This window comes from Cebus imitator, unplaced genomic scaffold (assembly GCF_001604975.1).
Source record: "Cebus imitator isolate Cc_AM_T3 unplaced genomic scaffold, Cebus_imitator-1.0 Scaffold188, whole genome shotgun sequence".
NCBI classification, from domain to species: domain Eukaryota; kingdom Metazoa; phylum Chordata; class Mammalia; order Primates; family Cebidae; genus Cebus; species Cebus imitator.
The window spans coordinates 5,069,531-5,085,828 of record NW_016107503.1 but is presented as its reverse complement, the minus strand read 5'-3'; the positions used below and the strand labels follow the sequence as shown (position 1 = coordinate 5,085,828).

The 16,298-nt window shown below is 58.0% G+C and overlaps 1 protein-coding gene and 1 long non-coding RNA gene across 6 annotated transcripts; one reads left to right on the top strand and one right to left on the bottom strand.

Annotated features, from left to right (window-relative positions):
• Window positions 1-1,920: 1,920 nt before the first annotated feature.
• SEMA6C (semaphorin 6C) lies at window positions 1,921-15,723 on the bottom strand. Of its 5 annotated transcripts, none has more exons than XM_017546297.2 (20): window positions 15,460-15,723; window positions 13,425-13,474; window positions 11,543-11,714; window positions 9,487-9,601; window positions 9,130-9,193; window positions 8,917-8,973; window positions 8,467-8,568; window positions 8,157-8,247; window positions 7,826-7,945; window positions 7,551-7,639; window positions 7,020-7,237; window positions 6,530-6,733; window positions 6,168-6,320; window positions 5,752-5,925; window positions 5,328-5,474; window positions 4,970-5,047; window positions 4,792-4,847; window positions 4,571-4,615; window positions 4,130-4,225; window positions 1,921-3,715 (listed from the first exon to the last, which is right to left on the bottom strand). In XM_017546297.2, exons 3-20 carry the CDS (start codon window positions 11,658-11,660, stop codon window positions 2,682-2,684), a joined length of 2,961 nt encoding a protein of 986 aa, XP_017401786.1. In that variant the 5' UTR covers window positions 11,661-11,714; window positions 13,425-13,474; window positions 15,460-15,723; the 3' UTR covers window positions 1,921-2,681. The 5 variants fall into 5 exon arrangements, with proteins under 5 accessions (XP_017401786.1, XP_017401785.1, XP_017401787.1 ...); XM_017546296.2 differs by having other exon boundaries at window positions 15,464-15,723; XM_017546298.2 differs by having other exon boundaries at window positions 6,602-6,733; window positions 15,464-15,723.
• Window positions 7,221-7,948, top strand: LOC119473825. Its single transcript, XR_005203064.1, has 2 exons — window positions 7,221-7,303; window positions 7,497-7,948. It is a non-coding gene; the product is annotated as an uncharacterized LOC119473825 (long non-coding RNA).
• Window positions 15,724-16,298: the final 575 nt, after the last annotated feature.

Genomic DNA, 16,298 nt, shown 5'->3' with positions numbered 1-16,298 from the left:
GCCTCAGCCTCCTGAGTAGCTGGGATTACAGGCACGCACCACCGTGCCCAGCTAATGTTTTTGTATTTTTAGTAGAGACGGGGTTTCACCATGTTGACCAGGATGGTCTCGATGTCTTGACCTCGTGATCCACCCGCCTCGGCCTCCCAAAGTGCTGGGATTACAGGCTTGAGCCACCGCGCCCGGCCTTATTTACTACTCTCTATCAGAGAGAGGTATCTGTATTAATGAATTACATACTTGGTAGAAATCTTTATTTTGGGCAAATAACTTTCCCACAGAGCACTTAATTTAAATATATATATTTATATGGTGCATTACAAATCCCTGTTGGCATGTTCTTTCCATTTCTTACCAAAACACAGCCTCAAAGAGGTTAGTTGAACTGCCAAGGTCGTGACATAGAAAAGTGGTAGAGACCAAGGACTGTTGCTGTCACTGCAACATAGTTACTTCTGTTAGCGCCGAGAGTCCAGTTTAGACACTCTTTGGCTAAAGAAGTCACCATACTGATAAATACTAATAAATGAACATATTTTACAATTAAACTACAACCAGGACTTTAACCTATAAATGACTACTGCCTGCAAAGAATTACAAGATTAAATTTCCATTGCATGTATCTCTCTTTTAGGTCTACATTTAGGATCATTTAAAATCCCTTTTGTTTGTGACCACCTTCGGGGCAAGAACTGTATTTGAGTTTTGTCCCTCAGAGGACTGTGAAAGGCTGCAGCCTTGAAATTTTTGCCTTGTCCTTGCTTTAAAATCTCGGTTTGAAGAGGATAATGAAGGCAAGTGACTGGATTCTCTACTCCTTCCTTGCTTGCTTACTTTCCTCCAGTATCTAGGAAACTAACACTGGCCCCAAAGCACCTTGCTTTAGGTTAAGGCATCCAATACGGGAAAAACTGAGACTAAAGGACCACTCTAACCTGTTGAAACAAGAGCCAAGCAAAAAGGGGTCAGACTCTGGAGGACAACCAAATTTGGCCAATCTAAACTGAAATAGGAGTAATGTTCAGAGGGCATTAAAAAACCCTGAGGGTAAAATCTATAGATGAAAATTCTAAGGATACAAAGGGAAAGGGATTGCCTAGTAAAAGCAGATCGCAAAGTTAGGAATAGGAATAGCCTATTCGTGAGTTTGGAGGAAATACTATCTCACAAGATGCCATGCCTTTAGAAAGCTTTTTCACATTCTAGTACTTCAGCCTCTCAACCCCATTTTTCAGATGAGCAAATGGAGGCTCCGGGAGGAGTTGTGACCCGTCATAATCTCAGGTAGTAAAGGGCGGAACTAGGAACAACCTCAGGGTTCTTCCCTTAATTATCCTCAGCAGTTTCTCGCCGAGGACTTTTAGGTAGCAAACGGGAAAAGGGACTGAGGACGCTTCCTTAGCCGCAGTGGGTTGGCCCGGCCCCCAGGCGGCGCCAGCGGGAGAATGTGAAGCTTGAACTGGGCGGACACTGCAGCTACGAACGGGTGAAAAACCCGATTTGTAAATTCGCACCAACTGCCGCCGCCGGCGTTAGGCCTTAAGCGTCGTTAGCGCGAGGGTGGTGGGCGGTGCAGGTGGTTCTGTTCATCTCTCCCAGTGGTGCCGGGGATAACGCAGCCAGTCCCAACCGCAGCAAAGCGAGCATCAGGACCGCCACACGCTGGCTGATCCCGAGCGCGCGGGGCTCGAGCGCGGCGGAGGCGTCTGGCGTGGGGGACGGGAGGTGGCTGCGCATGCGTGTGACGCCGCGCGCGCTCCCGCCCCCTCCCGCTCTCCGCGGGGGCCACTCCTCAGGGAAGAGTTGCGGGCAGAACCTTGCCTCCAACAGGGCCGAATCGTTTGCGTTTTTTGCAGCCTACCCCTCCTGCGACCCAAACTCTTCTAGGCAGTCTCAGGACAAGATTTTCTGATGTGGAACTTCAGTTAACGTACGCTGCAGCTTCATTTTATTTCTCAAAAAATTCCCTCCCCCGCCGCATCCCATAGACTCGGCCTGTCAGCAGGTCCCTCTTACCTCGATCCGGGAGCGAGCTCCGAGGGCCGTCCCCAGGCCCACCCCAGCTCTCCCGGGTCCCCGGACCCAGGCTCACCTCGGCACCAATAGTTCGCTCGCTTCCTTCAGGAGCCCTTTCCTGACTCGCCCCGGCGGGACCGCAGCCATCCCATTACCCGGGAGAGCCCAGGGCCCGACGAAGGGCGAGGGCGCCGCGAGCGAGCCGACCGACTGCCGCCCTCCCCGGCCCGAGTAAAGCAGGCAGCGGCTGCGGACACGGCTGTATTGGGAAGCGGAGGCTCCTACACAGTAGGAGAGGCACGTCCCAGCCCCGGAGGCCCGAGGACTCGGACACCACGCGCGCGGCCCGCCTGGGGCCAGTCTCTGGGGGCGCCCCGAGGGGCGAGTTAAGGCAGCTTGGCTGGAAGGGAGCGGGGAGTGGGAGTCCGCCAGCTCCCCGCGAAGTGCTGGCTCACCTCCCACTCCTCTCTCGAGGGCAGGGGGAAGGCCAGGCGGCAGTCAATAAATAGACCCGAGGGGGAAAGGGGCCTCGGGAGGCTCTGCGAGTCGGGAAGGCTGGAGGTGCGGGGCGAGGGGGCGGTGAGGCGTCGGAAGAGCGTCCCGCTCGCGGCCGAGAGGACTCCCCACCCCGCCCGCGCTCCGCTGGAGGCCGGGGGCCGCTCCCTTTAAAAGTTGAAATGGCCGCCGTTCGGGACGGCCTGGCGGGAGGAGGGCCCGACGAGGGGAGGCTTCGGGGACAGCTGGGGCTTCTCCACGTCCACCCTCTTCAGGGCGCGGCCCCGGTAGCCCTCGGGCCGGCCCAGGTACAGGAGGTGCCTCCCGGGCCCCCCGGAGTACCTGGAGGGACCCCCCGAGGGGACTCGAGTGAGCAGGGCAGGGGGAGCCCGGTGGCTGGAGAAAGGCAACCTCCGGCCCCCGCCGACGCCCAGCCGGGGTGCGGGGGCGGAGAGCGCGGGCCGGGCGGGGGCAGCGGCGCACCTGCCCTCGGGGGGCACGTCCAGCCTCAGCGGCGGGGCGCACTCCGGGGGCCGGGGACTGGGGCCGCCCAAGAGGGCGGGGGCGGGCTCGGGCGGGAGCGCCCGCGAGGTTAAAGGAAGTGGGGGCTCGGCCCCCTTCCTGGACGGTTGCGGGCCGTGCAGGTAGCGCAGCAGTTCCTCCAGGGTGGTGACTTCCACGGCCTGCCCGGGACAGCCGGGCGGTGGCGGCCTCACCAGCACGCGGGGCGCGGGCCCGCCCCCCGCGTTTCCGCCCCTAGAGCGGCCCGGGCCCTCCTTGGCGTTGTTCCTGTTCTGGTTCCACTCCCAGGGGTCCCCAGCGGCGCGGAGGTGCTTGACCGGCAGCTCCGGCGTGGACTCGGGGGTGGGCAGGCAGGCCAGCTCCGGCGGGGGCACGCCCTCGGGAGGCGGCAGGAAGGTGGTGTACAGCTGCGGCGTCTGCACCGCGTCGCCGTCCTTGGACGGCAGCGGGGGCTCTGGGCCCCCACCGTGTAGCCGGGCCAAACTGCGGAGGGAAAGAGGGCGCGGGAGCCCCGGAGTCTCGATGTCCTTGCCTCGACGTCGGTGGGCGCGGCGACAGGCACAGGAGACCAGGAGGCCAGACACTGAGGCGCCCAGAGCGAAAGCTGCGGCCACACTGGCCAGGAGGAGTGGGATGGGGACCGAGCGGGAGGCTGAGGCTGGGGGCGGGTCCCGGCGCACGCCTGCCGACCGAGAGGGAGGAGGGAGGCTCAGCCAAGGGGAGGTGGCGCGGTGGGGGGGGGACCTCGGCTCAGAGGCGCCGGCAGTTCCCAGGCCTGATACCATCCACAGCCTCCACCATTCTTAGGATTCACCTCCACTGACCCCTCAGCAACAGCCCACGTACTACCCCTCACACTCAGACCAGAGCTTGGGCCTGGGGAGTCCCATCCCAGCTCTGGCCCCTGTAGCCATGCCAAGAGCAACTGCCAAACTGCTCGTGCAGATGGAGGTGGGCTGGGATGCCCAGCTCTGGGGAGAGGAGGCTCCAAACGGGCGTTAGTGAGCACCAAACACAGGTCAGTGAGGGGCTTAGAACACTCCGAGAATCAGCAGCCCCACACTTCACTCCTGTCCCTCCCAGGTAGCCCCCTTACCCCGAGTGTAAGCTCCAAGAGTGGAAGACTGGGGCCGGGGGTGGGCATCACTGGGGGGACTGAGGGTCCCAAGGTCAGGACCAGGACCCGGAAGCACTGGTGACAGAGACCAGGTCAGAGCCAGTGAGGCTCCTGATCTTTCCCCTTGACACCCTTCCAGGGGTCCTTCCTCCCTCCTGTGGAACCTAGGAGTCCAGAATACCAGCCTCTACTTTCTTCCGGGCATGGGGCAGGGCTCATCATGCAGGACATTTATTTATTTATTCAAAAAGTGCCCTACTGTGTGCCAAGTACTGAGCTACATGCTGGGTATCTGGAGGATGCTGACCCTTTTCTGAGACTCCCAGGGTATTCAGGATGCTGGTCTGCTGCTGCCACAGGACACATGCTCAGGTATGTGGGCTGAGCAAGGGAAGGTGGAGTTGGTACAAGAGGACTCACCATAAGCAGAATCCCCAGGGCCAGACTGACTCCCAGTAGCTCCGTCTGTGAAGAAGCAAGAGGGTGAAGATTGGGGGGAGGGAGAAGCTTCATGAAGAACTGATGGGGTGACTGTGCCACAGAAGGAGAGAAGGACAAGAGCCCAAGCCTGGGATGGTGTCTGTGGCCATCATAGCCATGTGCAAGCTTTGGCTTCAACCGCAGACACCTCTTCTGTTTACCTTGGCAGTCACCATGCTCCATGGATTCCTGGTTCCCAGCCCGATCCACATCAGTCCTAGGAGGAAAATGAGGTGGCTCTAGAATTCTGTACCTTGTCCCTGTCTCCCACTCTGGCCCTCTTGCTCTTTTAGTGGTGGGGAGTTTTATGCTCAGGAAATCCAAGGACCCATCACTCACCCACCAGGTCCCCTGATATCCACACAGCCTCTGGAGCTGTGCCATCCACAGTATGGGTCCTGAGAAGCCAGACAGCTCCTAGGGAAAGCAGAGGCATGTGAAGCTGGAACCCTTTCCACTCTAGTCACTTAACATTCTCCTGCCTCTTCCCGCCCTTGCTTACAGGAGACTCCCAGCCTCATTCTCTCCTGCCCACCCCAGTCTCTCCACACCCTGGTTGCTGCCCACCTTCAGAATGCTTGAGGTACCCACACACATCCCAGCCATCCCCTATGTTTCCCTGCCAACCCCAAGACCTGTTTCTGTGCTCTTGCTGGCCTGGGGAGCTTGCCCACACAGGGCCTCAGGCCCCTCTCACCTCTGACAGGCCCCATGCCGGGCACACCGGCTGAGAGGGAGGTAGACAATACAGCCAGAAAAAGCCACAAAGAGCCTGTGACCCTCAGCGTCCAGCTCCAGCCCTATGATCCGTCGTGCCGTTAGGGCTGCCCGCTTCCCACTGCACCTAGGATGAGGCCAGAAGGAATCAGAGATGGGCAGCTGAGGCTACCTTTACCCCGAGGGAGTAGAAAAACAGCGAGGAGGTGCACAAGAAACTGAGCACAACCCATGGAGCTGCCTTGCCCGACCACACTGCCCAGTCTTCTTGCCAAGCCTCTCTAGCCCAGAGCTCCCACCCTGCAAAAGCCAATGTTGATGTTTCCAACCTATTCTCACATCCACAGCTGCTACCTCCCATCCCATCCTTGCTCTGCAGGGGGCCTGCTCTCCAAAGGTCTCACCGGGCAGGGCTGTAGGCATCAATCTCTTCCAGGAGGATCGGCTCAGGTCCCCCAGATTGCCCACCTGGGGGCAGCACCTTCAGCACTGTCCCATCGTTGGAGCCAAGGAACATGACTGTGATGTTACTGTGGGGACCAGCCATGCCATCCACAGCTACCTGGGTCAGTAGGGCCCTGGAGAAAAGGGCTTGAGGTCAGGGAACCTGTTAGGGAAGCCTGAGCATTTCAGGGAGAGCCCGGCTGTCCTGGTGGCTGTGCCTGTGCCCTCCCCCCAGGCCCCAGGGTTCTCTTCTTAGCTCTCTCCATTCTACTTTTACAAGTTCTTCCTCCCACCAATGTGGTTTACCTTGTGGGGTCAAAGAAAAAGGAGGGTGGCCGAGGACGGGGGCGGTGGTCAGTGTTTTTCAGCCCCATACCTGCTAGTGAGAGTGAGTAGAGGCTGATGGGTGGCAGGCGGCACAGCGGGGTCCAGCAGTGGGTGAGCCTTGATGAAGGTCAGGACATCATCAGGGAGGTCTCGAGAAGAGGAGAACAAGGCAGCTCCCCCTATTCCTGCACAGGATCCTGGCCTGGGGGTGCATAGGAAGGGGCTGCCTTGGGACTGGGAGCTAGAGCTTCAGTTAAGCTCTGTCCCCCGCAGTGCTCCCAAACATGACTAGAAAGCCTTGCTCCCCCTCCACACAGACACTCATACCACTGCTCCCCTTCCCTGCCACAGCTCTTTGGTCCCACTGCCACCCCACTGTAGCTCCCCACCCTGAGGCCTTGGACATCTTACCCCCTCCTCATAATCCCGTCTTGCAGAAGCAAGCAGCATCTGCCCCCACAAAAGCCATTCCATCTCGGGTACCTGGGTGAGGGGACCCTGTCCTCAGACACAGGAGTCCAGGCCCCATCCAGACTCCGCTGCTCCTTGAACTTGCCCTCAAACCCACGCTCAATCTCATCCAGGTAGAAGGCGCAGACAGCAGAACCAGGGATGCTGGAGGAGCCAGAAAAGATGCAGGATAGGTGCTGAAAGGAACTGCACAACTTTCCCCAGGAAGAAGTGGTGGCCCCCTTCACGCACCACGTTAGGAGGTGGAGACTGAGGAGGAGGGGCAGCCACTGGGTGCCACACTAGGAGAAAACATGGTAGGCAAGACAGCAAACTGGCTTTGCTTAGAGGTTTCCTTGACAGCCCCCCATCAGCAGGCTGTGAAAGGGGAGTTTGGAGGCTGGTGAGGCAGGGGACAGATCGGGTCACATTAGTTAAGACTAGTACCAACCTATTGGTCTGGGTGGTGAAGACCCCAAAGAGAGCAGAGCGGCCATGCAGGTTCACAGGCCCAGTCAAGGCCTGTAAAACGTCAAAATAGAAAGCAGAGTCCCCAGGGACAGAGCAGTTGAGCCGCAGCTTCAGGAAGGATGTCCAGTGTCGGTCCAAGGCCCGAGGCGAGCCGCCCATGTCACGTTTACACACTCGGGCTACTCGGGAGAACTGCACCTGGGGGAAGAGAGTGGAGCAGACAGCAGTGAAGGAGCCACAGGGCCAGCTGTGTGCACGGGTGTGGTGAGTTAGCACCAAGGGAGCAACGTGTGGGGCATAGTGAATGAAGGGTGTATTGTGGTTGGTCAGTGTGGGTCAAGGGTGAGGGACAAGCAAGATGTGGGGGCACAGGCCTCGGGGCTATTCCAAGCTGGGGGCTGAGAGTCCAGGGGATTGCTTTGTGGAGATCATGGTCAGGAGCTCTCCTCCCACTCAGACTGGCTCCTCAGGATCCAGCAGAACCCTCCAGCTACCCACCACACCTCCTTACCCTCCCCAGCCGGGCATCCTCCACAGAGACCTCGCGGAAGAAGAAGTAGACATGGTCTCCATGCTCCAGGGCATGGACAAAGTGTGGCTCTAAGGTGGGGAGTGACAGGGAAGGGTATAGAAGAGTATCTGTAACTGCTCAGAAGCTCCTGGTCCCACACCCCTCTCCCCATCGCGTACACACCCACTACCACACTCTCTGCCTGCTCCCTGCCACAGTCCTCCCTCTGCGCCTCCTCCCCGAGAACAGTCTCCTTTCCCCAGGCCCGCCCTGACCTCGGAGCCACTTGGAGTCGTACTTGGCGGAGCGGAGTGGGGGCTGAGGCCCAAGGCTTCTGTAAACTACAGCATCACTGGCCTGGAAGTCTGCAGCTGTGGCTGAGTACAGGCTGCCGTCTGGAGGGATGGGTGAAGTGGGGTCAGGGGAGGGCTCGGGGATCTGCATCCTGCCTCTTCTTGGGCCTCCTGCACCTCTGCCTAGGCCTGGCCCTGGCCCCTACCTCAACCCTCCACTCAGGGGAACGGGGGAAAAGACCGGTTGGGAGAGGAGCTGAGGTGGGAGCTCCCTCCAGCCGCATGCTTGCTTCTCACATGCCCAGTTGCACACCTGCAAAGATGGCCACGTTGGACTGGGTGGCGTCAAAGGGGCATCGAGCCTGCCCACTCAGCTCCTCACCCTCCTGCTGCAGCGAAGTTATCTGGGGGCAGAGGGAGCAGATCCTGGAACCTTTAGGGTCTTGGAGTATGGCTCCACAGCCTGTCCCTTCCTGTCCCATTGCCTCCTCCCCACTCCCTCTGAACCCCTTGCATTCTGGGCACTCCCATTCCCCAACCCCACTTCCTGGTCCTTTCCCATCAAACTGCCCATCTTGGGGTCCCCCCAACTCCCATCCTGACCCCCACCCTCTCTTTTGTACCCCGTAGCTGCGGCACACAGGACTGAATGAGTTCGTTCCACAGGCAAGGAGCGTCTGGGAGTCCCAGGGGAGAAGAACACGGATATAGTTGTAGCACTCGTCCTAGAGAACCCAAAATTCTAGGTCAATGACGGGGTTCTAGGTCTGAGACAAGGCGGAATAGACAGGCGGGCTTCTCCTTTTGGGTCCATCCAAGCAATGTGGGATAAAGTCCCAGCTAAGCTGTTTGCTGGCCCTCTGGCCTTAAGCAAATCCTTTGGCCTCTCTGAGCCTCACTTTTCTGTGAGGTATATAAGAGAAACTAAAAATCAGGAATTCTCTTTCCTCCCCATTTTCCCCTGTGGCTGGGATGGAAAAAGTGTGAAGGAAATTGGGCATGGTAGAGACCGGCTGGACGGAGACTGGAGGCAGAGTAATCCTCTCCTTCCCTCCGCGTTCTCATCTCCTCACCGTCAGCTTTCCCCGCACGGCACAGTTCTCCACATCTTGGCTCCTCCATGTTAGATACTGAAGGGAGAAGTTGAGGAGGGAAAATCATGGGGCAACTGGGTTCCCTCCTCACATTATGGCTTCTTTTGGATTCTTCTTCCCACCCCCTGACCCCCATTAGACCTCTCCCAGCCTCATCTCCATGGCTGGACCTCTTCCCACACAGCCCCTCACCTTGTTAGGCACCAGCCCCTCCCCTTCTTCTTGGGCTTGAAGATCAAAGGAGAAAACGTGATCCCTGAAGGGGTATAGAAGGAGGGATCAGAGCCTAGTCAAGGCACCCCAGCTGAGCTCCTTACCCCCACCTTACCCACTGTCAGGTGTTCAGGGACAAACAGCGCAGACCTTCTGCCCCCTGCCTGCCCCTTAACTCCATGCCTCGGCATTTGTGCTCTGGGTCCAAGCATGTCCACACCCCACGGCTTGTGCACCTGCATGTGTCCCCTGCAAGATGCTGCAGTGGCCATGCAGGTCCCATGTCTGCCCAGGAGCATGCATGTCTGCCCCACAACTGTGCCACGGCCAGTTTACCGGGCAGCCACTAGCAAGGTCCGGTTCAAGGTCAGGAATCTCTGAAAGTCCAGCCCAAGTTCTGCAGCCACAGAATCATCCTCCAGGCCCCGAAACCAGGATAATGGGGAAGTACCTAGAGGACACAGAGAGGTGGGGCACTGAGGGCCGGCCAGGATACCACACGCTTCCCAACACCTGCCCCAACCCGATGAAACCCAGCAGCGGCACCCTGGATATGTGAGGTTAGAGTGCCCAAAAGCTACTCCTAACGACACCAACACTGAGTGCTTAACCTCTGCCAAACAGTGTTAGCACTTTGCACCCACTGTCTCATTTAATGCATAGCCCTATAAGGTAGCTTTGGCCCCATTTCCAGATGAGGATCCTGGGGCCAGAAGCCATTTAGGAATCTGCTCATTTAGTTTGGAAGCGGCAGGTATCAGGATTCAGATCCAGGTCTGCCTGCCTCCAGAGCTGAGCCTCGTCCCTTCTCAGAACTGCCTTGGGGCTGGCAATTTCCTTTTACTCCCACCTCGAGGGCTGTCCCACCAGAGCATTTACTCACTCCATTTCTCCCAGCCCTCTCTGCGCCCTCCCCTCAAGGCTCTTCACAGACCACCTCAGCCCTCCAAGGTTTCTGTCTCCTCTGACCACCTCACCTCCAGCATCCACCTGGCTGGCTCATGGTGGAAACCACAGTCATCAGTGGTCAAAGGATAGCCAGAGTTCAGGGATAAATGATTTAACATTGCTAATGTGCTTGGAACTGCTTCTAGCACATAGGAGTGTTTGCTATTCTTATCTATCCCTTAACAATTACTCCCAGTAACCAAACTGCAGTTCCTCCATCCTTAAAATTCCTCTAAATCCAGACTGGGAGTAGTGGCTCATGCCTGTAACCCCAGCACTTCGGGAGGTGGATCATGAGGTCAGGAGTTCAAGCCCAGCCTGGCCAACACAGTGAAACCCTGTCTCTGCTAAAACTACAAAAATTAGCCAGGCTTGGTGGCGAGTGCCTGTTATCCCAGCTACTCGGGAGGCTGAGGCAGGAGAATCGCTTGAACCCAGAAGGCAGAGGTTGTAGTGAGCTGAGATCATGCCACTGCACTCCAGCCTGCAAATAGATAAAGGTTCTTCTCAGAAAAAGTGGGTTTATGCTTTCTATCATGGTGGATTTATTGCTGGTACCAGTGGTGGAGAGGGAGGTGAGAGGTGCTGGGAATCACTGAACTAGTATTAGGTCTTCTCTTTGTAGCTAAGAATAACAGCAAACATATATAAAGGATTTACTTTGTGCCATACAGTGTTCTCAGCACTTTACATGTATAACCTCATTTAATCCCTAAATAACTCTATGAGGTAGAAGACTTCTTTTTTTAAGATGGGGTTTCACCATATTGGTCAGGCTGGTCTCAAACTCCTGACCTCAGGTGATCCGCCCGCCTCAGCCTCCCAAAATGCTGGGATTATAGGCGTGAGCCACTGCACCGGAGACCTTTTTTTTTAATCTCCCTTTTTATTTTTTTTCTTTTTTTTTAATCTTCCTTTTTTTTAAGAGATGGGGTAAGGGGTTGGGGGTGGGAGGACTCTGGCTGTGCTGCCCAGGCTGGACTGCAATGGCTATTCACAGGTGCCATCACGAGCACTACAGCCTCCAACCCCTGGGCTCAAGTGATCTTCCTGCCTCAGCCTCCTGAGTACCCACCACCAGCTCACTCGCTGTTATATTCATTTTATAACTGAGGAGACGGAGGCAAAGGAAGGTTAAGTAACGGAACCAAGGTCACACAGCTGGTGAGTAGCTGAGCAGGGATTCAAACCTGCTAAGGTTTGGTCTAGCTGAGAGTCCACGTTAACCTCCGCATGATGCTGCCTCTCAGTGAAGAAACCAAGCCCAGGGATGAGAAACAGCTGGCGGGAGGTGTCAGCTCACTCTGCCTGTTTGCTTCCTTTTGCTGGTCTGGCTGTTAGCTTCCTTGAGGCTGGGTGCCTTCCTGCACCTTGCCTCCCACACAGGGGGTCTCAGTCTCTAACTGCTCACAGAGATGGGGCAAGGTAGGTACTGGGCACTCACCTTGAAGGTCAGAGATCAACAGAGGGAGGGGGTCCTGGGGAAAGGCGGCCTGGGTATGGGGAAGCGAGAGCAGCAGCAGCAGTAGCAGCAAGGGCATGAAGTGGGGGGCACGGGGCATCCTGTGCGGGGCAGCTCAGGCCCCAGGGGGTGCCCCCTCACCCATATGCTGGCCCTGAAAGGGGAGACAGGGAAAAGTTGGGGAGGAGCCAAGTTCCCTCTCCCCTGATGCAAGCCAGCAGGCTCCTCTCCTGGTCTATCCCCAGAAGACCCTGTGGGGTGGGGGAAAGAACCCTCTCCTCGGCACTGCCCCAGTCCCAGCCAGCTGTCATTGTCACTCAAGGCCCTTCCCTCTCCAACTGGCCCACACTGGCTGGTGTGAGGCCTGCAAGCATGACCCCAGGTAAGGACAGGACACACCCGCTCCTGCTGTCAGCCTTCTCACTCGGCTTTTCCTCCCCTCTCCTGACTGGGTCTGGGACATTCAGTAGGTGACACCTCCTGGCCCCCCTCTTGCTAACCCCTTCTCAGCTATAATTAGAGACTGAAGCCTTAAAATTATAAATAGTGACTCCTTGGCACTGGGAGGAGGAAGAGGGCACCATGTCTGACTCCCCCTCCCTCCCAGACCCCCACAGCACCCTGGGAGCAATGCAGGCACTGTGCCCAGGCGGGGCAGTTGTGTGGCTGCCACTGTCCTTTCTAGAGTTGAGGAAGACAGAGTTGTGGTAGGCAGCCTAGAGGTCTCTGGTCTAAGCTCATGCTTCAGGGGCCCTTCCCACTGCTAGGGAAGAAGCTGAGTAGGGAGGGGAGTTGGGGTGGGGGGACTGTCTTCACCAAAAATGAATCTGCATCAAAGCCAGATCAGAGGCTAAATTTAGCTGCAGCTGTCTGCCCGACCACTGTGCCACCCCCTCCAGGCTCTCTAGCCCCCTGCTCCCTCCCTGGCTCCTAAGAACCGGTGCATATACTTGAGGGGGGAAGAGCAGACCCACCCACTATGAGAAGCCAGGGATAGAAGGGATTGGTGAAGCAACATGGCTAAACGTGCCCCTCTTTCCCTTCCTTCCCTCATCTGGTGCCTCTGAAATTGAAATATAAATAATTCAGTGACAGGCAGGCAGTTGTAGCCCAAAGTCCAGAAAAAGATGGATATGGTAGAAGAGATGGTGAGACAGGTCTCCTTCTGCCCAACAGCCTCCATCTGCCAGATGACCCTGGCTGGGCCCACAGTAGGAGGTACATACCAGCTTCCTTCCTTCCCCTAAAATTGAAGTGAGGCTCTCAGTCGGTGCCAAAAATCAGGTCTGGGAGGTCGAGAATCCTTTCTTTTGTGAACAGGTCACTATCCACCAATCCTTAGTTGCCCATCCCACCATGTCCCCTAAAACCGACCCTGAGCTTCCAGGCCAAGCCCTCTTTCATCTCCCCAGTAATTCCACTCTTGAAGCCAGGACCCAAGTGTCCCCCTACCCCCAATCCATCATCACTGGTGGGGAGGCTGACGTCAAGTGGGGTCCCCAGAGAGTTGGAGGAGGGAAGAGAGGAACACCTAATGATGACCCCCCTTCCCCAGGGGCAGAGTAGCAGCCAGCTAACTACCCTCTGGTGTTGAAAGGCTGAGCCTTCCTCCTCCCCCAACGTGCTTCCGGTTACGCTGTTCCCAGGGGAAGAGAAAGGAAGAGAAAGGGACATAGCTTGTCTCTTATCCTCCCCAACCTGCTCTCCCCACCACCCCCCTGCCTCCAAGTTGCCCTGAGCAACTAGTATCTTCACCCTGGAAACAACTTTGGTCTCTGGCAAGTGGGGAGAAGAGCCAGCCCCTCTTCCTGCTCCCTGCTCATGCCTGCTTCCACCCCCTGCTCTCAGGAGCTGCTGTCCTTACCTGGGGTGGTGACTCCTGTGGGGGCGTGAGGGGGATAGGAAACCTCTGACCTGATGGAAGACAGGACAAAGGAGGGAAGAGATTGAGTTACACTCCCCTTCCACATCCCTTAAAAGTAAATGTAAAAATTCAAGAAAAGTCTGCTGAGGCTTGGGTAGGGGAGATGCCTTGAAAATGGGAGGAGACTGATGACACTTATTAATAGTTTGGTTACAAAGGTGCCGGTGGCTTCACGCCCAGAGATGTAGGGGCAGGGCAAGGGGATGGCCCCTTGCTAGAAGCTCCTAGAACTACAGGGCCAGCCTTGGCAAAGGGGGTCACTAGGAGAGTTTGTGGGGCATGACGACCACTCCCATGTTAAAGCCCTCAGAATCCAACAGCCTTCTTAGCGAAAGCGCCTTAGCTAGGGACAATAGAGGCTAATTTGCATCTCATTTACATGCTCTTCATTTCCAGGCAAAATGCTCTGATCTGATAGCAAGCACCCTCAGTCCTTCCTTCCTCCCTGAGAGGGCAGACTCTGCCTCCCTCCCACCCAGTCTACACACACACACACACACACACACACACACACACACACCACTTTAGGGTGGATTAGTCCAGCCTCTAAAAACACTTGACTGGCCTTTGCATTGGCCCTCTATGATACATCTTTAAGAGGGCTTCTTGTAGCTGTTTTTGGGGAGCAGCATCTGGGCAGCTCCTCAACTCCTGGGCTGGAGAAAAGATCACTTTGCCCTGGAAGAATCCTAGCTGCTTCACACCCCCCATCTGAAGCACACGGGAGAGACCTGGCTGACTCTTTCTCCCCTTTCCAGATCCCCCCCCCTTGATGGGAAGAGGAAACAGCCCTTCTCTCTCCTGGCCCTGAAGCCACCTCTGGGAGGTGGCTAGGGTCATAGCCAGAGTCTAGCAGAGCTGGGGAAGGGATGGAGAAGGGGAGACTGGGCTAGGGACAATAGCAGGAAGCCTTCGGGCTGGTGGCCGGCCCCAGTACACTGTCCTCAGAGGGAGCAGGGTCACGCCAAGGGGCCTTGTGGAACTGGAGCCTTCCTTTCTCCAAGGCATTTCCCCCACCCTTAGCTCTCAGCCCCAGCTCAGCACCTACCCTCCTTCCCACCCAACCCCCAACCAGGACAATCCAGGTGTCTCGAGCCTGGAAAGAGGTGGGCCTAAGGCCAGGGGCTCGACGTGTCTCCCCCTCACTGGATCCGGGGCTCCGAGGAGGGGCCGGTAGCGGAGTCTGGGCCGGGACCGGGTCCCAGAGCCACGTTAGCGGGAGGAGGGGCTGGAGGGGCCTGCAGGCGCAGACAGACAGGGGATGGGAGCGGGGGTTGGGGAGCGGAGGCGGGTCTCCCAGGCCAGTGAAACAGGGCCAGAGGCTGAGAACCGACCAGGGCGAGCCTGAGGCCGGCGCTGAGTGGGGTCTGTGGGCTCAGGAGGCAGTCGCCAGCTCGGATGTCGTCCTTGGGAGACCTCAGTCTAACAAAGCCCCGGGCCGAGCGGGCTGAAGGACGGTGATGGGCGCTGGGACCGAGGTTGCTCGGGGGCCCCATTCGCCGCCTGCGTGCATCAGCCAACCCATCAAAGGGTGCTCAGTCTCCGGCTTGCACAAGGACAGAGGTGCACCCGTGACACGAAGTCCGGAATGGTGCGCCCCTCTTCCCATCCCTTCGGGGGCGTCAGGAGGGTCTCAGAGCCTTAGTTTCCCTGCCGGGAAAGCAAGGGACCAGGTTTTCCACCCTCTCTACGGTGCGCGCCTCAAATGATCGTTTTCGCGCTTCCCAATCCTGCAGGATGCGACTCGAAGAAAGCCCAGTTGAATGAGGTGCCCAGACTCTCCTCCCACCAGTACAGTTACGGGGCTCGGCCACGGTCCCTCTTTCCTCCCTGCACCCCAACTTCGTTGACCCTTTCCGTCAGCCAGGCACATGGGGCGCCGACACCCTCCCTGGTCCCCTAGCGCTTCAGAAGCTTGCCCCCCGCCGGCCGCGCCCTCCCCGCCTCCCCGCAGTCCCTTCCCTGCCCGGGGTACTTGCTCGGGGATCCGGGTCAGCGGGATCGAGATCGCCGCGGACTGCCCTCGGACACGCGCCGCGCTGAGTTCGCAATCCGTGGTTGGGCTCCGGCCAGCTGCGATGAGCGTCCGAATCGGATGGTGCTCGAATCTGGCGTCCGGGGCGCTGTCGGGAGAGCCCTGGGTCCGAGTCCAGCCGCGGAGCGCGGAGGAAAACAATGCGACCGCCCGGGGCTCTGGGCTCGGCCCCAGCGGCCCCGCCCGCCGCCCCGCCGGACCCACCTCCTGCCCGCCTTTGGGTGGCCGCGACTAATCCCGCCCTCGGAGGGCGGCCAGACACCGCCTTCTCGTCACCTCTCCGCCAATAGTGCCGCCCGGGGAGGGGCGCCCGGAGCACCGTCCGCCCGGAGGGCCTGGCCGGGAGGCTGAGATGGAGAGACCCACGAACTGTCGCTGACACTGGGCAGAGGAAGGGATACACACACAAGCAGGGACCGGCTGACAGTGGAGAGGCCCCTGGGGAGAAATTTCATAAGAGAGGGAAGGGAGCTGGGAGGAGAAAGAGAAGAAACCTGGGAGCCTCGGCAGGGCTGGGATGGGCTGTCAGAGCCTGCGCGATCCGTCCTCTCTTACCCTCCTCTACGGCTCCGGCGACCCGGCTCCCGAGGGAGCCTCCTGCCTTTCCCCGACTCTGCCCCTATCGCTCCGTTGCTCCTCTCTATGCTTTTCCCTTCTGTCTCCTTATTTCTCCCCGTAGGCCTCCTCTGGTTCGTCCTGACCCCAATAAGGAGGCCTAGCATGAGCGTGGGGGCTGGAGGCCTGGGAAAGGAAAGGAAGGTGTCAGCAAGAGGCTTCCC